General features: G+C 32.9%; 2 protein-coding genes across 2 annotated transcripts in view; both read left to right on the top strand.

Annotated features, from left to right (window-relative positions):
• Window positions 1-26,723, top strand: part of LOC144843358 (uncharacterized) — an 851,823-nt gene that overhangs the window by 61,194 nt on the left and 763,906 nt on the right. The window lies entirely within an intron of this gene.
• Window positions 1-26,723, top strand: part of LOC144842381 (uncharacterized) — a 58,986-nt gene that overhangs the window by 17,444 nt on the left and 14,819 nt on the right. The window contains exons 5-14 of the mRNA XM_078698830.1: window positions 2,497-2,595; window positions 14,112-14,207; window positions 16,081-16,197; window positions 18,082-18,172; window positions 19,330-19,365; window positions 19,699-19,950; window positions 20,388-20,553; window positions 21,373-21,476; window positions 21,875-21,994; window positions 22,357-22,461. Coding sequence (XP_078554956.1) covers window positions 2,497-2,595; window positions 14,112-14,207; window positions 16,081-16,197; window positions 18,082-18,172; window positions 19,330-19,365; window positions 19,699-19,950; window positions 20,388-20,553; window positions 21,373-21,476; window positions 21,875-21,994; window positions 22,357-22,461 — 1,186 coding nt within the window. The remainder of the gene's footprint in view (window positions 1-2,496; window positions 2,596-14,111; window positions 14,208-16,080; window positions 16,198-18,081; window positions 18,173-19,329; window positions 19,366-19,698; window positions 19,951-20,387; window positions 20,554-21,372; window positions 21,477-21,874; window positions 21,995-22,356; window positions 22,462-26,723) is intronic.

Genomic DNA, 26,723 nt, shown 5'->3' with positions numbered 1-26,723 from the left:
TACCGTACCATTTATTTTCAATAGGGGTGTTTTTACTTATGGTAAAAAATCCAATTTTGGCCAAAGTTTGGATCTTCACAACGTCTATGGTCACACTTGAATTGCGTTGTTCTTGATTAGGCCTATAATATGTATTCTATGGACCTTGTGTGAATGGATAAAAGGCAAACACATTTGGAGAATACTTTTTTTTGTTATACTGATGTCACAAAATTAGTATTTTTCTGATTTCAGGATAATGTTATTTGTAAAGTAATGTCATAAATTGATCAAACCCTACTCAAAATTGTTTAATAATCTAGAACTCAGTGTTTTGTGTTCGTACATATTCATAGCTATAAACATGTGTATTACGATGCTTAAATGAATTAGAGTATTAGAATAAAATCCCACTTTAGGGATGACAATATTCAATGTTAACATCAATCTTTGTGTTTACTGGATATAGGTAGGCATACATAAAGATACCAAAAAATGTACGTAGTGTAGACCGCTCATATCCCATGTACTGTATTTTGTTGCTTGTAACCCGTTTTCCCTTCACTACTTCAATGCTTATACTTGTGGCCATGTCAAAAACTTAATCACAAGATGTTTTTGTTAATCTTCATCAGGCCAAATAATAGACCACTTTCAATAGTCTAGCGTGCAAGGCTATCAAACAATTTGATAGCCTTGGTCTGTGTCCGTTCTATGTGACGTTTTCTTTGAAGTTGTCTTTTCTATAAATATATTGGGTTGGATGGAACAACTCGGTCACCATATACTTGATCGGAGTGAAAATCTAAATTCTTGAACTATGATTTAATCGGATACTATAAAGGATATTACGTAAAATCAAACATTGAAGTCATTTTGTAGTTTTAATCAGGTTATTTAAAAAATAATGATTTAGCTTATAAAAAATGAAAAAACAGTAGGCCTAAATCAAATACAAACTCATTGAATTTCAGACAGTGGGCTTCCAGTTTACTACTCTTTTTTTTAAATTATGATTTTATTATGTTAAATAATTTTTCGTTTCCATCCATTTTTTGTCAAAGTGAATAACTATTGTAACAGTAAAATGACTTATTCAATAATTTAAAAAAGTGTGGGGGGGAGGGGGGTGTCATTTAAGCATTTGACCTTTAACCCTGTGTCTCCAGAAGATCGAAAGCAGATTAAATGTTATTTTAAAGGTTTAATGCCACATTTATATTTGTACCTAATACATTCTTAATCAAAAAAAGTTTACTAAATTGACCTTAGACCTAGACTTCAAAGGCAAAATTAAATTAGTTATTCTGAATTTTAAGGATGTTCGTATGTGTTTAAGACAGTCTTTACAAAAAAAGTAGTAGCTATAGAGATAATTAGGGAAAAGTTTTCAAATGGCAGCCATTTTGAATTTATGGAAAATAAGTAATTACTAATAAACAACCCAGGGTTAATTTTAGATACTAGTATCTATATATATGCCTATATTTTAGTATGTTTTAACATAACAAAAAAAACATTTTGGACTGAAAAATCTATATCCCCTATTTCTATATTACAAATAACATGAGCGAATTTATTTATTTTTTTATTTATTTATTTCCAAACCCAACCAACAGCAAAATAAATTCGCCAATAACAGGAGGGTAAACACAAAACGGATACAAATTCATGAACAATGCCAAAAAAAAGGTAGCATAAGAAAATTATAAAATACTTAACACTTTGTTCTTAAACTGATTCAATGAATCAGAAAAAATATCAAGGCCATCATCTATAACTAAAAGAGAATTATATAATTTATTAATTGACTTAGTCTACAAAGCAATCCATTTTTGCAAATTTCAACCATTTATCTAGAAACACTACACAGAAATTACATGATTCCCCACGATAATGGAAACAGCAAGAGCAACCAACCATGCCTGCACCATGGTTGCTTTTGAAGTGTTACCATCGGAGTTTATAACTCTTTGAAAAACATAAAAAAAAAAGTCCAATGTATGAAATTCCTGAAAACACCCCTAAGAAAAATAATGGTATCTCCTAAATTCAATAATTGATGTACCTAAATGTTTGTTTTACATTAGAGCAAAATTGGTACAGCAAGATTGGTACAAAAAGATTTCACAAAAACAATTTACAAATTCTTTTTCGTCCATATTAAAACAAGAGCAAAATTCACATGCCAACATGGTAAAATCACACACCTGTTACCATGGTAACCATTAATTTGTTTTCAAATATATTTCAGTTTTGTTATATTTACCAAAAGTGTAATTAATTACTAAAGTATGAAGAAAATCCATTCTTTGGCATTTGGCCACTTTTTAATGGAATAGGTTGATCAATGATATTTGTAGTCAACCGCTCTTAAAAATCTTTATTTAATTTAACAATGTAGCATTATTTAAATCCATAAAGTTATTTTTAATTGATCACATCGAATTGATTTCAGTACGATATTAAATATTGTAGAGTGAAAAATACTATAACATAATGTTTGTAATATTTCAGGATGGTTGGACACCTTTACATTCGGCTGCATATAGCGGCCACACAGATACTTGCACTATTTTACTCAAGGCAGGTGTTAATTTGGATCTTGCAGACAATGTAAGTTTAACAAACATTAATTATAAGGGGTGCTATATAATTCAGTGTGATTTAAAAAAAGTGTTTAATTTTATAATTTAAAGGGGTGCCGGTAATAACATACCTAAATGAACCAACTCAAATTGCGGGTCTTATAGATCACAAAGGCCTACTTTGTAGCGAGAATGACTGTATTGTAGAGAACTGCACGTACCCCTCACTTGGCTTGAAACACCACATTCACCATCAATGTTAATCTTGGCATTGGGAAGTCAGATCAAGCAAAGATAGTTAATATGTCGCAGTCATTTAAAGCCCTGGTCCTGGATAATTTAATAATAAGCAAGATCTCACTAAAGAACTCAATACTCAAGCAAGGAGCTATAACTAATTTTATAGCTCCATGACTCAAGCAAGGACATAAAATAACGTACTGTCTTGAAAAAAAACATCGCATCTAATTACTCTGTAAACCCCGTTTGTACTGCCGCACTTTGTAATAATCGTCACACTTTGTAGTAATCGAGCTGTCGCACTTTGTAATAATAGTCCGGTCAAACTACGGTTTGACCTAGACAAAATTACAACAGAATTTATTTTTGTTGTGGTAGTACTTCCTAAGACCAATCTGAACAACATATAAAAAATGGAGAAAAAAGCGAGATGAAGACAATTAATTGCTAAATTACATTATAACTAAAATGGCTGTTTTCTCTCAATTTTACCCAAACATCATTAAAGCATACGATTTTGGCAAATAATGTGTTCAACCACAGTCATTAGAACATAATTATATTTTGCAAGAAACTATCATTGGAGAAAATAACAATTAATTGTTCAACTTTTAAAAATTCAAGATGGTAAATATAGTTCAAAATGGCTGCCATTTTTCTCAAAGTTTGAGAAAGATGTATAGTTCTTCAACCTGATTTATCAGAAAAAAATGCATTTCAGTGAAACCTTATAATCAGACCAGCTTTATGTATGAACTAGTTAGGCATACCAAACGATTATGACCCCGACCCTTGTATTGTAGTCAATTTTGCAATCGCATTGAATAATATAATAATATACCACATTTATAGGCCTATAGCGCCATTTTCTTGAAAAAAACATGCTCAAGGGCGCTTTACATAGATACATAAAAAAACAGACAAAAAGTAACCCGAAATACATAGATATAATCTATTTAAAAGGGTAGTTAAAATTTATATTCAGTTTCATTATTACAATTTGTGCCTATTATTTAGACCTACAGTTATTATTTATACATTACACTATACATATTAAAACATATAAATACAACATTAAAAAGTATGACAAATTAGATAAGATTATAATAAGCATTTTGTCACCTCTTAAAAATACCATTATTATATAGATCGTTAAAATTTAAAATACAGTTTATAAATTTCAACATAAAAAAATACACCAAAAGTACTATTTATATATTTATACTGTATATTTACTATCATTTTAATTTTTAAACATCGAATTACAACATTATAAAGCATTACAGCATCAGAAAATAAATAAACTTGTTTGGGTCTAGCACTAAATTTGATTTGAAATATTTTTTTTTACATTTGTGGGCGATGGTCGTTTTCACATTTGTGGGCGCTGTTGATTACATTTGTGGATGATGCGTTTTCACATGTGTGGTTGTTTTCACATTTGTGGGTGATGCGTTTTCACATTTGTGGTTGTTTTCATATTTGTGGGTAATACGTTTTCACATTTGTGGTTGTTTTCATATTTGTGGGCGTTTTCACATTTGTGGGTTCAACAAGGGGTCTGTTTGGGTTGTAATATATCAGCATTTCTGTTCATACATTGCTTTTAATATAATAGTGAGCAGCTTGAACTTGATACGTTGATGTACTGTAAGTGTAACAGGTAACCAATGAAGGTCTTTAAGAGCAGGAGTATATGCTCGAATTTAGATTTTTTACATGTGATGCGGGCTGTAGTGTTCTGAACCTTCTGTAATGTCTTGATTGTTGAATTAGGAAGTCCATATAATAAAGAATTACAATAGTTTTTTATAAGAGGCTTAATAATCGCATGTTTAAAATCATTAGGTACACACACAAGCATGAAGCAGCAAAGAATTTATAATAGCAGTAATGAGTGTAATTAGTTCATCAATACCTTCACAAGCCATGTTGGTATAGGGTCAAGTTCACATGATTTTGTCTTTGCGTTTAAAATTATTGTACGTTGCACATCTTGTGGGATTGTCATGCATCGGACTAATGGGTTACTATCAAATTCAGGCTTATGTGAATGGGGGCCCTATTAGTAGTAGAGCAACTTCTTTGAATATCGAGTCAAATTTTGGAAATTTTAGAACTAAAGAATACATTAAAATCGTTGGACAAATCATCAGTATGTGTATGATTAGGCAGAGTTAGGTCATCAGTATCACCAAACAAGTGTCTCGAGAGTTTAAACAACTTCTTATGATCAACAATTTTTTCCGAATAATACCTAACCCTTGATTGATGAAGTAGTCGATTAACAACAGAGCATTGGGATCGATAACATTGATGGTCTACGGTTTACTTGGTCTTACGCCATTTTCTCTCATACTTACGACGAAGATGCTTAGCTTAGCTGATCTGTGTACAGTTTGGGCCTTTGTACCACAATCTTTGAACATATAGGTGCATATTTATCTAACAATGACCTTTAGGCCAATGTTGTAAATTGACAATAATTCCTCAGTTGTATTAGAAAAGAAAGATGGTAAAACGAATGGCGTAATATCTTTCCTAAATGCATCAACATCAATTGCACGGAGCTTTCTGTATATATTACCTTCTTATAAGTTGGACTAGGTTTTACAATAGCAGTAGTAAAACGTACAGTAAGATCATCGCATGTCATTTCACCGTTATTGTCTGAGAGTTCTGGGTCGATGACTGAGATGTTTGATATTATATTGCCTGTATCACAAACAATTACGACATCAGGTATATGACCAATGATATGGGTCGGTTCCCGAACAAGCTGGCATAAACCGTAGTCAAGCATGTTGGTAAAATGCCATGAATTACAATCGATGGAGACATCCAGATGAAAATTAAGGTCTCCCACAATCAACATATACTGAGTAATTGTCATACAAGATGAAAGAAATGTTGACCATTCATCGAAAAAAATCGCTATTATGCAGACCATTTGTAGAAGAAGGAAGAGGCCGATACACCACTACAAGAAGCAAAACGCAATATTTTTATCTTGATAGATGTTTTACAAACTAAGGTTACTCGATCACCAGCAATAATATCCCGGTGAGACTAATTCACCAATCAATACATTATCAATAGACGTTCCAAGCCATGTCCCAGTAATTGCAAAAATATCAAGATCATTAGATAAAATATAGTCATTGATAGCTAACGTTTTTCTCTTAACTGACCGTACATTTAAACAGCATACTGTATGTCCAAATATTTTCGTACTTTAATTAGTTTTCTACCCGGCATTTCACCCTAGCAAGATTGTAGACATAGAATTACCCTTAGAAGAGAATTTTGAGCTGATGGTAAATCTGCTGGGAGGGGTTAAATATGATCTGTAGCTTGAACATATCCCCATTCTTTCGGATTCCAGTTGACACCCTTGTGTTGACATTGTTGTCCAAACTACCACTGGTATGGGGCAATTGATGCGTTGGCACTATGAGTAAACCCAAAACAGCTCCTTCTTTGATTTCAGTCATACTTCCAACTAAGTTTTTTTACCTATTGCACTTGCTGACTGCAGTAGAAGGTTAAGTCTTTTATAGATGAAAGAACACCTTCGACAGAGTTTGGCATGAGGCACTATGGGCAACAATGAACAAATATAACAAGAAACACAAGCGGATCCACCCCATCTAACAGTTATGCCAAGGTCACCAATATGTAGTGGTTTAAGAATATGTTGGCGAATGTTTTCATACATCAGTTTACCCCAAGGCTGGCTACTTTCGCCTACACTCTTTAATATCTTTTTCGAACGAATTATGAATGAAGCTCTTGCAAAACACCCGGGTACACCGTTTTCTGAGGGAATGCCATTTCCATTGTGCAGATAACATCAATAGAGTAGACGGTGGTGAAGAGGAACTTGCCCTGACGATGAACCTGGACAGTAATATCCTCCAGGTGTGGCATAGATATCAGTTCCGAATAAGCAAAGATCATGATCAATAGCTACAGGCCAATCTCAATCAAGATCGATGTCACTGGGCGGCATGAGCTTGAGACAGTGTATACGTTCATATATGACCATCAAAGAAGAGGGCTCAAGAACAGAAGTAATTGCAAGAGCACAATAACCAACCATTGCTGTTGCAAAGCTAAACTATATTTAGAGAAACAAAAACATTAGTCTGAAAATAAAACTGGTTACTCTGCACACTGGCCATCTTAATCTTCCTGTATGTATTATGAGTCATTTGATAGGCGAACTATAGTATAATGAAGAATCCAGGTTCTGTAAATGAGATGATAACCAGTTATCCTTTAATATGCATATTTTAGTTGATTTGCATATTTCAGCTAACTAGCTCCGCCAGAATGGCGAGAGGTTGTGTGGTCGATCGCGTGTGTGTGTGTGTTTGTTGCATATGTTTCCAATTTGTGGAAATTCCATATATTCTACATAATGTGAAAGTATAGAGACTAAAATGATGTCTCTACCTACTACTAGAGTAGTTATGATGATACGTAAATCCTATGGAAAAGCATAGTCAATGGAATTATTGACTATGGTGAAAGTCACCTTAATTCTTTGAAAATAAGGTAAAATACGGCTTGGTCATTTGTTGGACAAAATGTTCCATAAGAACAATTTGGAAAAAAAAATAACTCTCTATAACTAGCGGTTGGCTTTCTATGGGTAGAGCTTATACCCTATATTTTAATCAATAATTTGCATATTTTAGCTAATTTGCATGTTCCAAAGGTGTGACCGAGGTATGATTTGTGGAATTCAATCCCTTCATCATCATTATACAAATGTATTGATTTGCGATGAATGGACCATTCCAATCTGTATTTGAAGCTTCAAATTCCTCGGTAAATAGATGGCGCATTATTTCGACAAACGCTTAGTCAGGTGTTGTAAACAAAACAGTAAACTCTAATCAACAATAAGAGTGGCTTTCGGATAATTTTAGATCCACGACCGATAAATGAAGATTCATCGAACTGGGGGTGTAGTTAGGCTTATAAGAACTAAACTAGGTTATTTTTTCCGGCTATAGCTCACGTTTTCGGTCACCACCCAGCCAGCAAATTAGGCCTACTGATGTGTGCATGGTTACATAAACAAGAATACAAAACCAAGTCATATTATTTTTTTGCTCACAAAAGTGAATTCAGAACATCAATCATATATTTCTGAATAAAACTGAAAAAATGAATTATTTGTTTAAATATATTGCTTAAAATTGCTTTAAAACTGGGATTTACTTTTATACGGCATCTGAATATACATACACCTTAATCTGTATACCTTATCCAAAATTAATAGTGTTTAAAGGGGGAGGGTTTAAAATTGCTTTTAAATATCGTTTATTTATTAAATAAAAAATATTTATAGACATGTCAGAATGAAGAAGTAATAACGAGAAATTAAAAAAAAATTAAATTTCATATACATTTTAGGGTAAATTCATGGAAAGTCTGTTTTTCAGCAGCTTAGGGAAGCTCATTAATATTCATTTATTTGACATTTTAATGAAATACAACATTTAGTACATATTACGGAGTCATAAATTATACCCTTGTCATCATTTTCGTGCACTCTGGGTGCTGTAGGAATTGTTATTATATTATTATAAATTTAATCTCTCTTATGGCATTAAGAGCTTGGCAATTAAATAAAAAATGTTGTATAATTTCTATTTCACCACTGTGACATATAGTGCAGTGGCCAGATATTTCTTTAGACATAAAATACTCGGTAATATCAAGTTAAAACTGCTGTTTTAAGTTTTATTTATTTTTAATAAATGTTATAGTGTACAGAAACGAATTTCTGATTTTAATTGACCAAATAAATTCATCGGTAGCGCCTCATAGTTGACCGTTGAATACAATACACAAGAGACACGGATGAATGCGTTCGTTTCGTTGCTATAATGTTTATCAAACGCATTCGGTTCTGGAATACGACGGCGAGAAATTCAACTTTAAACTTCAATTTTATCAGTTTCTGAAAGAATTAAGCTTTGAAATTTGCAATATACCCTTAATAATCAATTCCAAACAGGTGGCTGCTCTCTGGTGGTAGAATTTATTGCTCTAGTAGGTATCTGGTGGTGTTTAGTAGGACCCGTACAGATCGTATTATCGGCTTCACGTACTAGGCCTAGGCCTAGGCTAGCCTAAATCATTTTTTTTTCATGGGTGAGAGCCATTCTGACTAGGGATTCCATGCCACGATGGCTACGTTAAAACGGGGAACAGACGATCGGGACCACGGACGATCGGGCCCAAGACGATCGGGCCCAGAAAACGTGGTCCCGATCGTCTTTAGCGTTGGGCCCGATCGTCATACCAGTTGGGCCCGATCGTCCAGTGTTTTCAGAACCATGTTGGGTCCGATCGTCTTACCAGTTGGTCCCGATCGTCTTAGCGTTGGGCCCGATAGTCGTTTGTGTTATATAAAATAATGTGCCACATTTCATCATTTTTAATTCCTACTGCTAGTGTCAACGTGCTTTTCTTGCGTAATTAAGATTTTAATTAAAAAGGTTAATTAGATTTTTTTCTGATTTTATCATAATTTTCCCCTAATTAACACTACTGGTTTTAAGAATTTCTTACCAATACTCTCGATTTATGAATAAATGTGATTGATTTGATTGCTATTATTTTGTTGTATTTATCTTTTAAAATTTTCTGAGAATGTTTTGGGCCCGATCGTCTTGTTTGTTGGGCCCGATCGTCTAGGCCCGATCGTCTCTGGGCCCGATCGTCTATCACCCTTGATGGGCCCGATCGTCTCACGATTTGGGCCCGATCGTCTTGAAGTGGGCCCGATCGTCCGTGGTCCCGATCGTCTGATAACCCGTTAAAACATTGGGGCCCATGGGCGTAACTAGCCTACTACTAGACGATTGACCCATAAATAACAAACTCAGTGGATTCCAAACGCATCCTATCAACCAAACTCCTAAACAATCTAAACCTAAAACGTTCTACAAAATTGGCTGTAAATATTGAGGCAAAACAAGGTCTGATCGCCGTCCGCACGTATGGTGTCCCGATCGTCTAGGTAGGCCTAAAATAGGCCTAGATTACTCTCCAAAAAATCGGATACTGCATCAAGCAAGTAGACCATGGTAGTAGGAAGGAGACCTAGCCGATCCGGCCCAGTTACTACCAGGCCTTTTACTATAGGCTACACTTGTTAAAATTAGCAATACTTATGTTTACATATATTTCAACTCTCTCATTCGAGCTATATTATCTGTACCATTCCGGTAGATCGAGTCGACCTTCAATCAAAAAATGTACATCGTTCATGTTGTGATAATAGACGGGGTATACTCGACCCGACCAGTTTGGTATTGAATATGTGACCGACTGAAAAATCACATAATAATATAAATAAATAACGAATATTGTTGGGAGAGCATAAATAAAACCCACACTTTGATAACCGTTTCTAAACTTTTTAATTTCCAACTTCAGTTTCCCGTTACTTTGGTTCATCAATCAACAAATTAAATGATTCAGGTAAAATTATACAAATTAAGCAATGGCTTCTGACAGCCCACTACTAACTACTAGTACTATAGTGATCTAAAAAACATTCAATTCCTATATTTAGAAACAAACAATGAATAGAATAATATAGAAAAACCAACACCAATTATATATCTAGAAATTATTAACTCTAGAACTATATCGTCAAAATCACGTGTACACCAAGGTTTGGCGAGACACAGCAACTTCGCTAGATTTGTCTGAACTTGTCCATGCTCATTCAAGCGTGACAGACAGAAATAACATTAACTGTTAATACAATATGGTTTACACGTAAATGAAATACGCCGTGGTTAGGATTCCGGCACCGGAACTCAACTGCCCAGCGTTAGGGAATCCGACACGCTATTGCGCATGCCCAGAGCGAGGTAATCGGCGACTCTATACTTATCATCAACAGCGATGGATCATTTCATAGCTGCGCCACATACGGCGAACTAGCCTAGATGCCTACTAATATGGGATCCACTAATCTAGGCTAGGGCTACCAGTTAGACGTGACCAGTGGGCCTATAGTATTTATTTTGTAATTAAAAAGTGGTTGCTTCATTCATATATAAACTTCATATCATTATGAATTATATAATTACATGACTAGTTTTATGATTTTTCATAATGCATTATACTGTACATAATGCAATCACAAGTTGATTTGTTGACGGCAGCCACCGCGTGGATGTGAAAAAACTGTTCGGGAAGTCAGGGTCGCAACGCTAAAAACAGCATTACGATTCTTAGATAGATACTGATACTTATTAATATCATTATAATTATTCTAACGCGTGGCGTAGTCGTATTTTAATTATTAATTCATGTATAGCATAGGCCAAGTTTCATCCATCGCTCTCTCTCTCGCGCAACGACTATCTAGGCTACAGTAAATCCCTATAACACTCCGACCTCCGTGGTGTGGTGGTGTGGCACTATTAGTGTAAGCTATAATTCACTTCCCAGAGCTCTGGGCATGCGCAATAGCGTGTCGGACTCCCTAACGGTGGGCAGTTGAGTTCCGGTGCCGGAATTCTAACCACGGCGAATTAAATAACTAGCTACCAGTATGTCTACGGACATAATCAATCAATTACACATTATTTATCTATATCTCATTATTTTTGATTCATGTAATTATTCAAAAGCCTAATATAATGATCATTTTAATTAATCATGTTTAACATAAATGTGAAAGTGCTCAACACGATAATCACGCCGGTGATACGCACATGGCAACGCCGGTATCGTCAACCACGTCCAGGCTAAACTAAAACAGAGCCTAAACAAAACTAAACACATAATAAGTGTAAATCAAGGCAATCAACGTATACTATAACTATCTAATTAACAACTAATCTAATGTTTTAATTACTTACATCTATAATTCGAACAAAAGAGACTTATTTGAGAGGGTAATTCATCTAAGTAACATTACTCCGCATTCTATCATCTCCCTCCGCCGCAAGGTGGCGGTATCATCTAATTCTACTCAGAGCCATATACTGTATATGGCTCTGATTCTACTCAGAGCCATATATATGGCTCTGATTCTACTATCACATATACTATACTTGCTTGATACTTGCTTGATGTTTTTGGGTCGATTAGCAAGCTAAATATAGCTTATATGACCCTTCCTGTCTTCTTCCCAAAATATAGATGCAGGGCTCCGGGTGTACACACAATGTTCCAAAATGCTTATAAATGTGAAAAAGTAAACTTGCAGTCAAGGGACTTCCAATAATCATTGAGGAGTGACTTGAATAGATTTAAATTTGGAGCTTTTACAACATTAGGTGGTAAGCTATTCCACGAGTCCACAACTCTACAACTGAAGGAAAACTTCCTGGAATTAAGCCTAAACTTGTTTTTATATAACTTGTATTCATGCCCTCTAGTTCCATGACAATCAACAAATGTAAAGAACTTCCTGCTTTCTATAACGTCAAGACCATTTATAATTCTGAAGATTTGGATCATATCCGTTCTTAATCGTCTGTACTCCAGTGTATACCCGAAAACTTTAATCTATCCGGATAAGCCAAATTTTTTATTTCTGACAATGACTTGGTAGCTCTTCGCTGAACCGACTCGATTTTCTTGATCAGTCCAATTTGATGAGGTGCCCAGACACAACAGTTGAATTCTAAGATAGGGCGGACTAAAGATTTGTATAGACTAAGATTAAGAAACATATCCTTATCGTTGAAACAAAAAGTCCTTTTGATGAGACCCACTATTTTATTTGCCTTAGCAACACAGCAATTTATATGATAATCAAAGTTCAATTTATGATCAAAGTATACTCCGAGATCCTTTTCTATAGAAGTCTCTTCAATTTTGTATCTGCTTATCACGTGACGATGCCAGGCATGTGGGGAGAGAGCACGTGTATCGTCGTCTCGCTCCGATCCTCGCTCGCATCCTCCTCAGTCAGCAGGTCGAATGTACAGAGTATACGTTACGCTTCATTGATTTTGAAGGCTTTTTAAAGTTTGCACTTTTAAAGCACAAACATATCTAATTTTTCACTGTTTTGATGAATTTTCATAGAAAATTGAATTTATAAATAGGAAGACCGACTAAAATTACATCAGATAAGTATAATTTTACAAAAGTAATTAATATGGTTAATGATAACGAGCCGCCGGAAGATTGACCATTTCACGAATATCCTATTCTGTAACCACAGTGTGATTTTGCCGTAGCTGCACTTGTAATCTGGCCTCATTTCACAGCCTTCGTTCTGCTTCACACTGGGCGCTTATATAAATTGAAACTTTACCGTTCAAGAGACAAACAAATATATTTTACATTTTTTACTATTCATTTTAATCCCGGAACCCCACTTTAAACAGCGAATAATACTAGGCCTTTGTAGATTCATTCCATAACATAGTTTCATTCCATAAAAACTACAATAGTAACATTATCATATAACCATCACTTTCTTTCAATAATATTTCTCTGCTCGAATACTGGATTGTAATGAGTTTTTTATATTAAATATTGTTATAATGTGTCCTATGTATTGTTTGAGATCTTTTACCACACTGACTTTTAATGTGAAATCGAGTTAAATGTATTCAGAGTGAGATCTGACAATGTAAATTATCTTAATTAAAATAATTTACATTAAAAACTTTCAATAGTATTTATATTATATTTTATTTATGTTAATTGCTGTTCAAACACAAATGCACAGATACAAACACAAACAAATACAAACACAGTCTACCAAATCATATGGAGATATGATTAAGCTCAATGAGACTAAAAACTGTTAACTTATGATGTACACAGCCGAATTAATACTTTGTTGAAATGCCATTATTTTATCATTTCAATCATTGATTTATTTAGAGAAATTTATAAAACTTCAGAAGTTTTAGAATAGTCATATCAGTTGTATTTTGATTATTTTATACTACTATATAACACTATATTTTCTCATTTTTTAGTAAAACAGTACCAACATGTATAGATAGTATTGTAGCAATATAACACCATGTTTGCATAGGAAAAAACAATAAAAATATGGATGTTTGTTTTTGAAAGAATATGTACGGTAATATGAAATCACTGGATCAGTGTGTATCTTCACTGTGTAAACTTTTATTTATGAAGAGTTAAAATCATGACTGAATTAAATGATTTAAAAAGATATATGAAAAGTTAGTATTAATGTGTTTAAACAAATTAAACACATTAATAACCATGCCTCCTCATTGCTAAGAAGTTTTTAATATTGTATGAAATATTATATTCTATTTTTAGGATGGAAATACACCACTCTTGTTAGCTGCTAGGTCAGGTCAAACTGCATGCTGCATAGCATTAGCCCAACATGCTGATTTATATTGCATAAACAAAGTAAGTTGTAAATAATTATTTCATAATTTCAAGAATAGAATAGTACTTTTTTTGTCCTCCTAAATCAGGAAAAATTTCAGATTTATAAAATTAGACTTTATATTAGCAGTTTTAATTAAGTTATTCAAGTCCATAGAAAATAAAAATGAACACAACTAATGATTTCTCATATAAAAAGATACAGTTAAATTTAACTATTAATGCGACATTCATTAAAATGGCATATTCACAATTCACATTATTCCCTGTTTTCAGGGGACAATAATATTTTTAAGGTAATTGATTTTTTTTTTCAAATACAGCAAAAAGTTGGTGGATAGTATTTATATAACTATCCAAGTAATATTAGTAATTTTTTAGTCACTTAAACATTTTTACTGGTGTATGTTTTATTTATATGTTGTAATAATAGTGAATGCTGGTACCACACTCTATGCAAACTCCCTATATCTGTACCTGGCTGGTGCCAGACTTTTATTGTAGGTATTATTGATTCCACTGTAAATTCACCAACCAATTTATTGAATCTTAAAGCAAAAAGTATATCAAACCATAGAGATATTGAGATAAAACCAAATGTTTTATCTTTTGATTCAAAAAGATGTAATGTGACAAGAAGCTTTTATATTAGCAGCCGTTATAATGAATAAAATTCTAAGCTGAATCAATCATAGTATTATATCTGAAGTATACCATTTTTATCGTCTGCAATTTGCAAGGTATATTGAAATTTCACTAAAGAAATATGTCCTTTAAATGAAAAGTTTTTTTCTCTCCAGATATCTCATTAAATAAATATGCTCTTTTTGTATTCAGTAAATATAATCAATCAATATAATCAATGAAATGGTAGATAAGTATTGTTCATATCATTTACAAATCATCCATGTTTCAATTTGGACAGTTGTTACTAAAGTGTTGTATGTACAATCAAAATATAATATTATTCACAATTTATTAATAATGGCCTTATATCATAATTTTATATCAGTCGGCTCTGACAGAAAACTTTGAAAATTAACAAATAACCAATAATAAAAAAATCTTATTTTCTCTTTTTTTCAACCATATCATTTGTATTGATTTCTTGTAATATTTCTAGTTATAAATTGTATCTATAATTAAGGGCTGATCCTAAATTATGTTGCTATTAAGTATAGTGGGTGGTTGTCCTAGGAATAGTTGTCCGAACATAACACTAACAGGGTAATTTTCCTATAATGGAGTGATTGTCCTACAGTACAAGAGCGGTTGTCCTAGTGAGTAGTTGTCCAGAGGGTAGTTGTCTGGGTGTAAAAGACTTTACTTTTATATGATGATATTGTAACTACTATAAAGTAGCTTTGCATCAGAGAGAGCTAAGTTCGCCAGACTGTGACTGTGACCTCCTCTGATGTAATGTACTAAATTCTCATTACATTGAACAACTGAGTTCCACCTGAGAAATTCTTTGGTGGAGTCAAACCCATGACTTCAGCCTGGTATTCATAACTCTACTGACCACTAAGTTTTTGCTGATGTCTAGGGTTAGATTCCAGTACCACCACCATTATGTTGATAATAATGTAACTACTATGAAGTAATGTTGCATCAGAGAGCCATTTTAATAATTGTTAAGATGTTTTGCAAACACTCGTGAATACATTCCCAAATAATTCTCATGTGGGACTTGAACCCATTAGTTCCTGAACTGTTGTGTATCCCAGATTATTAGGGTCCCAGAGCCTAAAAATTGTTCTATCCTTTTTATTGTCTATCATTATCCTCTACACTACTTTAATATGTTGGTGGTGCCATTAATTATTTTTGTTAAACTTATTTAAAATATATGCAGTACATCTGGTGCACTTTATTTTATTTCACTTTTTACTAGAATGGAGACAATGCTATGCATCTATGTGCTCGAGCAAATATCCTGTATGAAGAACACAGGAATACTTTTGTGTTCTTCATACAGGAAGGACATATGGACATTTACAATAAAAACAAGGTTAGTTTGTTATTAAAGATGTATTGTCCCTTTGTCAAATTCCAAAAAAATAAAAAATAAAAGATTTCGAAAAAAAGTGGGTCATTTTGAAGTATCATAATAGTTATTAACTTTCACCAAAAATTAGTCGAAAAAAAAATCATTTAACTGAAATACAGACGTTTTTTGGTTCAAAAAATAACTTTGACTTCCAGTCAAAGTTTTCGATCAAAACATATCTCATAATGCAACGCGCTTATTTGGCTACTCTGTATGCATAATCATAAAACTTCCTCGCGATCTGTGTGAAAACACCTTCTCAACCGTGACGAGTTGTAAACAATCCTAATTAGCATCATGCATAATGTATAATCATGGTTTAAAATCTTTGTTTACTTTCGCTCGCGACGATTTTCCAGACGAAATGTAATCAAATTAATTTAGCTGTTAATTACGTAAAATTGTTGTTTTTGGCTCGAATTTTCGACTTAAAGTGAATAACTTTAATATTACTTTGATATGGCCAATTTAAATTTAGAATATTCTGACCTTCATTTTTTTGTGTTTCAAGGGACAATACATCTTTAAGTACTGTAATGAAATTATGTTAATAATATAGATGTTCTATTCTTTTTTTTACGTTATATAATGAAAAAGGTTTATTATTATCATTGACAATAATTACAGGCTAGTTTTTTCTTGTCTCATCCTCGAGCAATCTATTGACCATCCACCATGTACCTGTATATTTGTTTGAATATTTGTATGAATATTAAAATGAAAATGATACTCCCAAACAAATTGTATAGTGATTAATATTTCTTCTTTTTTCATTACAGTATTCACATTGTATTGTTAAATTGTAAATCTAAATTGAATTGTTTATAATCACAAATAAACAACACCATGCTTCCCTTATTGCTACTTTTCTCATATTTTACTAAACTGTAAACTGAAGTATTATACATAATTAAATACATACAATAAATAATAAAAGTACCTTTAGTATTTGTTCTATATTTCTTTAAATTTTAGTTGTTGACATATCATTTGATATTAAATTTATCCTCTCAGTTGCTCATTATATATACATATTAACAAAATCCTAATTTATTTCAGCTGGATGTACACTGTCCAAAAAGGTTCCTTTTGAACTATTTGTAAGCTTTGGATTTAAAGCAAAATGATTTTTGTGGTCAAATTGTTCAGTTGTTCTAATCAACAAATGTTTTAGACAATTTGAGAATGCTTAGAATGAACACTTTTATTTCCTCTGTCTAGGAGGTCACGTTTTCGTCCCTGTATATTTGTTGTTTGTTTGCTTGTTGGTTTTGTTTGTTTGTCAATTCAACTGTCGTCTGAGGATTTGTTTAATGCTTTTCTACTGTAACTAATATTGAGATAATAAAAATGTAATAAATATTGACAGATAGTTAATCAGAACTTAGTGTTAAAGGCCTGCTACATCTAATTCTTATTTTCTTTTTTTTGTAATTAAAAATTAGTGTAAAATTTAAGTCAGATTTGGTCAAATGTCATTAATTGTTTTACTTCATTATAGTCCTTACGGTCCTCAGTGGGATTCAAATTAGGCATTCAACCATGGAAAATTAGATGCATACTTATTTATTACATCAAATGCACATTCATGTACTTTGCAGTGCAATTAAGCTATGACACAAAATGTAATGTAGGTAGAGGTAGGTACAGCATGCCCTCACCAGGTTTGTCATGGTTTTAATAGCAAGATAAAAATTACATTTATGTGCTGGAGAAAAATGACAAGGGGGATCTTGCAAATTATGTGACATTTTAAGCACAATTTTGTAATATGTTTAGGACTGTTTAGTATAATATATTTTGTATTCACACAATAACATGACATTTATAACCTTTGATTGTTAGGAGGGAAAGTCTGCCTTGGATTGCTATAATGAAAACAGTTGTGATAAATATGATAAAGATCAGAAAAAAGAAATCATTAACATTCTGAAAGGTAAGTACTATGGAAATGTAAACAAAGCTTGGAAAGGTAATAATGAACATAATAAATAATAATTGTGATTGCTTGTTAAAAAAATAGAAGTAATTTAATCTTAATGATCATGGATTCTTTTATCAAGTAGTAATTGTCAGTCCTATTATAAGATTTCAACAGTCTTTTGTAATTTTGATTTTGTTTTTTACTATACCCCTTAATCAAATATTTACATCAATAGATGAATTTAATTATACAAGCCTATTCAACTAGAACCCTCCCCATGAAATATCAAGTTTTTAAACTCAATATTGTTATAGATTTATTTGCAGATTTCCTAGATTGCTTAAATAATAGTATATCCTTCTATTCATGTATAATTCTCTTGCTTTTTGTCTGAATTTTTTAATAGTTTAAGTTATAAAGTTATTTTTGAATTTTATCATTTTTATCTTCCATTTTGCGATGCAATTATACGCTATATCTATATTTTGGTAATATTATAAAGTAAAGTAAAATAAAACAAAGTAAAATAAAACAGACTATTGATTATTAATGATAAAAAGCATTGCCTTTTGCAAGTTTAAAAAAATCCTATATTTAATTTGAAATTAAAACATTTAAACCCTTTGTTACAACCGCTAATGTAGAAAACTGGTGGTCACTTACGAGATGTGTGGTCGTTAAGAGTTGTAGTCGCTTATGAGAGGTGGTCAATTATGTGAAGCGGTCCCTTATGAAAGGAGGTGATCCCTTACGTGAGGTGGTCGATTATGAAAATCGGTCCCTTAACAAAGATGGTTGCTTACGATGTGTGATCTTTTAGAAAGTTGGTTGCTTACGAAAGGTTGAAAGACTGATAGCTAAGTAAAGATCGATGCATTTGCACATGATGACATTTTTGTAAAATATATAACATTTTCTACATTAGCTGGCAATATAGTAACTACAGTATAAGCTGGGAGGCAATTTTCATTGCTACATAAGCTGTTGACTGTTACTACATAAGCTGTTGACCGTTTCTACATTAGCTGATGTTGATTTTTATTTATACATAAGGTGTTTCTATATAATAGCTGGCGGTTTTACTACATTAGCGGTGGATTGTTCTACATTAATGGTTGTAACACCCTTCAAAATTAACTTTTTTTTACTCATGCATTTTACTTTTTTAGGCGGACCTTTACCATTCATAGATATCACATCATCAGGTATGAATATTCTTCAAAAACCTTTTTACTATACTAGAGGTACAGTTTACACTGATTTGCTGGTTTTTTTCATATTAGAGGTTGGCTGAAATGTGAGGGGGTTTGTGTGTGTGTGTTTTTTTAAAAATGAAAGCGTGTTTGTCAATTGTCAGTAGCAAAGTTGTTAATAATATTTCCTGAAAATATTTCAGCAAAGATTCAATTAAGCCTATGCACAGTGTTTTGGAGACAAACATGTTTACTAGACATGCTGGAGCTGTGAACACTGTGTTATATGTATCCCCTTTCGCATTGAATGTTTTGCAAATTGTGGGAATATCTTATTTTATTTAGATATAACAACCAAAGAATTAATGGACATAGCCACTAAGGTCTTTGATTGGGAGCAACTAGCAGTAAATCTTGAGTTTACCATGGCAGAAATCGATCATTTTAAACAAGATAATCCAGATAAGGAATTTGAAATGACTTATAACATGCTGGATGCTTGGGCCATAAAATTATCAACTTCTGAGTCCAAGCGTTCGCAACTTGTGAAAGCGCTTAGGAAATGTGATGAAAAAGAGTTGGCAAATACAATTGAAAGTAAGTGAAGACAGCTGGCTGTATGCTAACTTCAAGACTGACTAAGACCTCCCAACTCTCCCAATAATTGTAGGAGTGTTATCTCCCAATATTTTTGTGATCTCCTGCACTCCTGTTAATATGCTATTTCTTACAATTTTTTGGATAAATAAAGAAAAGAAAATCCTGATAAAGATTATAATAAATGTATGCACTGTTTAATGGTCTAGAAAACTCGGATCTCAGATATATCTGAATTTTCTAGTTGTAGAAAATTCAGATTGTATTCTGCTATTCAGGTTACCACGCTGTCTTGTTTACTAGCCTAGTGAAATAATGAGTTGGCACTGTATTTTCTGCCAATGACAGGCATATATTTCAGATACCAATATCTTTAGAATTTCCATGAAAAAATGAAAGTAGGAAATTATACAGTAATTTATTTTGTTTATTTTAAGATATGCATGTTCCAGAGGAGATATTGGCAAGAGGACCTGATGCGGTGAAAGCATTTCAAAATGCACTTGAAGAAGGACAAACAGAGTTTAATCAAGGAAGAACTATTTTTGTAGGACTTGAGAATGTTGGAAAAACTTCTACTATCAATTCTCTTTTAAGAAAAGAGTAAGCACATTATATTATATCGTATCAATTTTTGTTGATTGATTGTTTGCTACTTGCAGTTGGGAACAGTGTCCTATATATTATTTTATTGCGTAGATGTATTTTTGTTTGATTGGTATATAACTGTACACACATAGTTCCTGTGAACACACATTTTAGGGTCTATACTGTCTGTAAGTGTAAGGATAAGTGAAAAAGTGCTGATAGAAACATTAACAGGTGCTTTCAATTTGTTTTCAACAGGATATTGTGAACCTCAAAATATGGTGACATTGAATTTGGTGATGTTTAAAATTTAGCCATTGTCAAATTGTGGCCTAATAGATGTTACCGTACTGGGTTTTTTTAAGTGGTTTAATTTTTTTTTTTTAACTATTTCATTAAACCGCTTAAACTGTTACATACAGTTGTTACTGCAGTATCAATTACAAGAATAAGACATTTAAAATATGTTTTCTGAATAGTTTATCATTTCATCATAAAATAATATCAAAATACATAGCAAATATTGCTGAGAGTGACCAGCAAAGCAAATCTTGTATTCCGGTCACCCATACACATAGCCAAAATAGCTTAAATATCTTATTTTAATTGGGATCATTATAAGTAATCTAAACATAAATAATCTAAATAATATCACAATGTAAAAGAGTAAGAATACAGTTGATTAAAATTACTATTAAAATTATTGTTTGATTAAAGTATTTGGCCCTTTAGTGTTCTGGGTATGTTGAGGGTTTTAAGATAAGATTATAATGCAACGTAAAAACAATGTAATTGCAGTATACCATCAAATTATTTTGTGTCATTTTGTCATAGATTTAATCCAGTGCATATAATAACAGATGCAATGGTTAAAACAACGGTGTGTACACCAGATGCCAGTAACAAAGAAATGTTGAAAGAAACAACACAGGATATTTGTAAGTATTCACTTTATTCAGATACATGTATGTATGATGTTGTTTAAAAAAAAGTATGATTTTCAGTTGATTGGTTACCTTCATCTGAGGGTATTTTGAAAGCGGTGGTTAAACTGGTTTGTAAAGTATTGGAAGATGTTTATATGCTTGACTGCCTTTAGAATCTTGCATGTTGTGCTAAATGTGGACACTATATTCACCCTGATATATACACCTTTTTCAACAAATACATGATGTATTATTATTAAACATATTTAATTTGAACATGAGATTGTTTGGCTATTTCATAGTGTATAGGCAGATGTACATTATGCTATGTTTGGCTATTAATTTATATTACTAAAATACTTTTAAAGTGAATCACATAATTTATGATTTTCTTGAATTCTTATTAAAAGCTTTCAATGTGTATCAGGATGCTGTCACTAATATCACAGTAAAGCAAATGTTGGAAAGTAGCCGCCAGAGAGAAGAAAACCCAACAGGAGCAGGACCATCACTGCCAAAAAACAGACCTGGTAAAAAACAAACAATGAATAGATAAAATCTAAGTTTTGGTAGATAGAACACATCTCATATGTTTTTGTTTATTCTGTGATCAAGAAAGGTTTTTGTGAATTTGACCTTTGAAAATACAGATAAACCTAAGATAAACTATAAGTTTGAGACGGGATCAAACTCATTTATTTCTTTCCATTTTATGACTAGGAGGCTGTTCTAACCACTAAATAATCCATACAAAAATAAAACCACTTGCCAACTGTGTTGCTGTTAATAGCACAGAAAGTTAGTAGTTAATTATAGAACATATAGTGCTAAATGTTAATACTCTACATTATGCTTGTGATAATATAACATCAAATTATTAATAATTATTTAGAAATAAACAAAAGAGAGAAAAACACAATGGGAGCATCAATGGCCAAGCAGAAAACCAAACCTAGTAAAGCATCAAAAAGAAAAATGTCATCACCTCGAAGGAAGGGTATGCATTTAATTTGAAATTTGTTTTATATTTAATTCTGCTGTCCATACAATAACTGATAATTATATTATATTTTATTGTTTACTAGCAATTATACCCGCCCCAGGGCGGGTTTTAAAATTAGTTTAAAGCCTTCTCAGTACATACTGTAACACCCGACACCAGTACCTCCCTATACTCACCAACCCCCACCCCTCCTCAATAACACCCCACACCCCTCCTCAATAACACCCCACACTCTTTAAAAAAAAATTCTTCCCAGGACAAATTCAATTCAACTTCAAATTGAGAGGGTATACATAGCTACGATAGGCCTATGGTTTAAGTACGTTGTAAACTGTGTAAATAAATAGGTGTCATTTTGGCTGATAATCAAAATATCTAATTTTGATACTGCGGCCCCCAGCCTTCTTTCTCCTCTCACCATCCAAACCACAATCAACAAAACTTAACTCCTCCCCTGGACAGTTCAAATGTAGTAACTTTTCCTATTACAATTCCATTCATATAGGCTACTTCATTACGCCAGTATTTTCGCTCCTCCTCCTCCCCCTTCAAACACACCCCATATACTTGGTGATGTGTTTAAGAATGTTTCAGTAAAAATTATGTTAGCCATGTCCCTCAACCCATAATCCCTCAGTGGCAGTTTTCATCCCCACTATCTTCTGAACCCCAACTACCACACTCAATCTCCCAACAAATCCTCAGACTTTTTGAAATGTAGTTTAAAACCTTCCCGGTTGCGATCATTTTGATACCCCATATGTATGGTTACTTGCAGAAACAGAAATTTGTATAACGAACAAACATCGAAAGTGGGCCATTTTGATCACATTGTGGCCCCTAACTTGGATCCTAGATGGCGAATGGTGTTCAAATATAGTAGTAAAACACATTAATAGTAAAGAACGTGTATATGTTCACACAGGAAATGGATGTCTGTAATGAGACAATCCAAGAGACCGAAAAATAGCTGGATATGGTTAAAGTACTTTGCTAAATGTGTAAATGAATAGTTGTCATATTGGTTAATGATTAAAATATGTATATCTATATCCATATTTTCCCAAACGCCTTCCTGAGGATAATTCAAATACTGTAAAACATTTGTAGTATAATTTTACAATTCGATAGCCTACAACCCCGAGCCCAAGCAAAAATGACATCACAAACCACACCACCCCCAACAAAAACCCCAGGACTCAGGGAATTTTTGGAATGTAGTTTAAAACCTTCTGGGTACAATTGCGATCATTTTGATACCACATATGTATGGTTAAGTGCAGAAACAGAAATTTGTATAACGAACAAACATCGAAAGTGCAGGAAAGTGGGCCATTTTGACCACATTTTGGTCCCTAACTTGGATGGATGATGTTGAAATGTAGTTTAGAACCTTCCCGGTACAATTCCGGTCATTTTGATACCCCATATGTAAGGTTACGTGCAGTAACAAAAATGTGTATAACGAACAAACAAACAAACATACGTACAAACTCTCTCACTTATAATATAGATTTATTTAGTGCTGAAAAAATATCTTGTGCTGATATTGAAACCCATCTCATGCTAAATATTGACAAAATTAAAGAAATCACTGTATTGAATGTCATATGAAAATGATACAAACTTTAAAGTTGGCAATGAACATAACTATCAAGCAAGTTACATTGATATCAGACTCTTAATAGACTCTCCCTGAATAGACTATCTAAATAAAATAAAAGAATTACTTTTGTTGTATAAAGAATATCCAGTGTATTTAGTATGTTCTGTATCAACTGATGTTCAATGCTTTGTTGCACAATTAGGTTGAAATGAGCTCCAGTGACATTAATAGCCATTAATATTTTCTTTTTTTATTTACCAATAACAAGCAAATTAGAACAAACAAAATAGCTTTTGCTAGTCAAAAGTTTGCCCCATATTAAGAAATACATTTGATAAGAAGAATAACACTGAAATAGCAATATCAATGAAATTAACATATAGTCCGGTGGCAGGAGGGGGGAATCACCACCCGAAAGGGGACAAATTGCCATCCAACTTTTCTAGACCAGAATTTTCCGTAGATTACGAATATGGAAGGTAATCGATCAGGATAGGAAGCGTTTTCGAGATATAAGGGGTCAAAGTTCAAAATTGACCAATTACAACAATGTATTATGTATATGTATTATAACAAATTTATTGAAGCCCAATTTGGTCTTTTATTACATTTTTATGATTATAAGTGTCTATTCAATCACCTTATGAAAAAAAAATCCTTTGTAATTAAGGGTCAAATGTCAATATTGACCAATCATAGAACGTACCTATAAAACCAAATAAAAACTTATATTTAATAAAAATTGGATGTTTTCTCATCCTGTTAATCAATCATACGCAATGTAAAAGAGCGAATACATCATTTCATCAGTTGACATAAGGTCAATTTCATCAGTTGACATAAGGTCAAAGGTCAACATTTTAATACACGTATTAGTTAACAAATAAATGCAAAGTTGTCTAAATTATGATATTGATGGTTTTACAAGTAATCAAATTATTTGATTAGTAAAGTTATGTTATTTCATTATAATTTTGATTAATATAATTATAATACTGTATTTAATCAAATCGGACGGACAGGATAGGAAGCGAATAGGAAGAGATAAGGGGTCAAAGTTCAAAATTGACCAATTATAACAATGTATTATATACATATGTATTATAACCAATTTATTGAAGTTCAATTTGGTCTTTTAATACATTTGTATGGTTATAGGTATCTATTCAGTCGCCTTATAAAACAAATACTTTTAATTAAAGGTCAAATGTCAATATTGACCAATCACACAATTTGCATATAAACCCAAATAACATTTAAGACAAAATGTTATGTTTTATCATTCTGTTAAGACATCTATCAATCATACACAATCAAAAGAGCACATTTATCATTACACAAGTTGACATAGGTCAAAGGTCAACATTTGATCAAGTGATATACTAAATAATGCAAAGTAATTCAAACTATGAGATCGATGTTCATAAATGTAATCACGTTATTTGATCAGTGAAGTTATGGTATTTTTATATTTTGTCTAGTGCGCATTATTTTAAATGTATTAATATAATACTGTAAAATAAATAATAAAATTATTAATATTATGACGGTTAAAATGTTATGATGTTAAAATGTTACGCTGACCTTCAATGATTTGCCACTATACAGTTGCATTTATTAGGGCTACAATATTCGTTTTTGGAAAATAAACTACTATTCATCAGAACCAGAGAATACCAATTCGTACAGGATAGGACATAGGCAGATCCAGGTGGCCAAACTCTATCCACATCTCACTACACAGACAGACCACAATTTTTATATAGCCACAGATAGTTTGGCCGATACAGGAAAGAGTTTCCTGTACACAAAAGATTCTAAAATAACCCATATGGATTTGCCCGAATGAACGCTCTAAGGACCCTTTTGGGATCTCTATGTGGTGTGCTACATAAGGCCCTGTATTAGAAATTAATATGGGGTAAATAGTTCATAGATGAACTATGGAATAAAACTAAAATGTTCACCCTCAATCTTAAATTAACATTTATGGATTTGCCCAAATGAACCCAAGGGCTGATCCTTCATGGACCTTTCGGGGTTCTCTATGTGGGTCTACAAGAGACCCCATATTGGAAATACTGTATGTGGGGTGAAAATGTGGGTTCATAGAGATATAATAAATATCCCTCGATCATCCATAAGGAACATTTTATGGATTTGCCCAAATTAACCCTGAGGGCCGATCGTTCTTCATGGATGGACATTAAGCCCCATAATGGAAATATAAGAGGTGACACTGTGAGTTCATATAGATGGGCGCGGCCCATGGAATAAAGCTGCCTGTGCACTCTCGATCCTTAAGGAACACTTATGGATTTGCCAAAATTAACCCCCCAAAGGCCGGTCCTCCATGGATGGACATTAAGCCCCATAATGGAAATATAAGGGGTGACAATGTGGGTTTATATAGACAGGCACATGGAATAAAGCTGCCTGTGCACTCTTGATCCTTAAGGAACCGATTTGGATTTTGCCTAAAATGAAACAGCAGCAGGTCATCTATTTAGCCCCTTCTCTACTGTATGTTCAGTTCTACATTTGGCCCCTGTATCGGATCAATGCATTTGGCTACATAAGTTACTGTGTTAGAAATATATCGGGTAACTAAAACTGTGGGTTCCAATATTAAGCCATGGGAAAAGCCTGT

Source organism: Antedon bifida, chromosome 5, assembly GCF_963402885.1.
Source record: "Antedon bifida chromosome 5, ecAntBifi1.1, whole genome shotgun sequence".
NCBI lineage: Eukaryota > Metazoa > Echinodermata > Crinoidea > Comatulida > Antedonidae > Antedon > Antedon bifida.
This window is presented reverse-complemented; position numbering and strand designations above follow the sequence as displayed.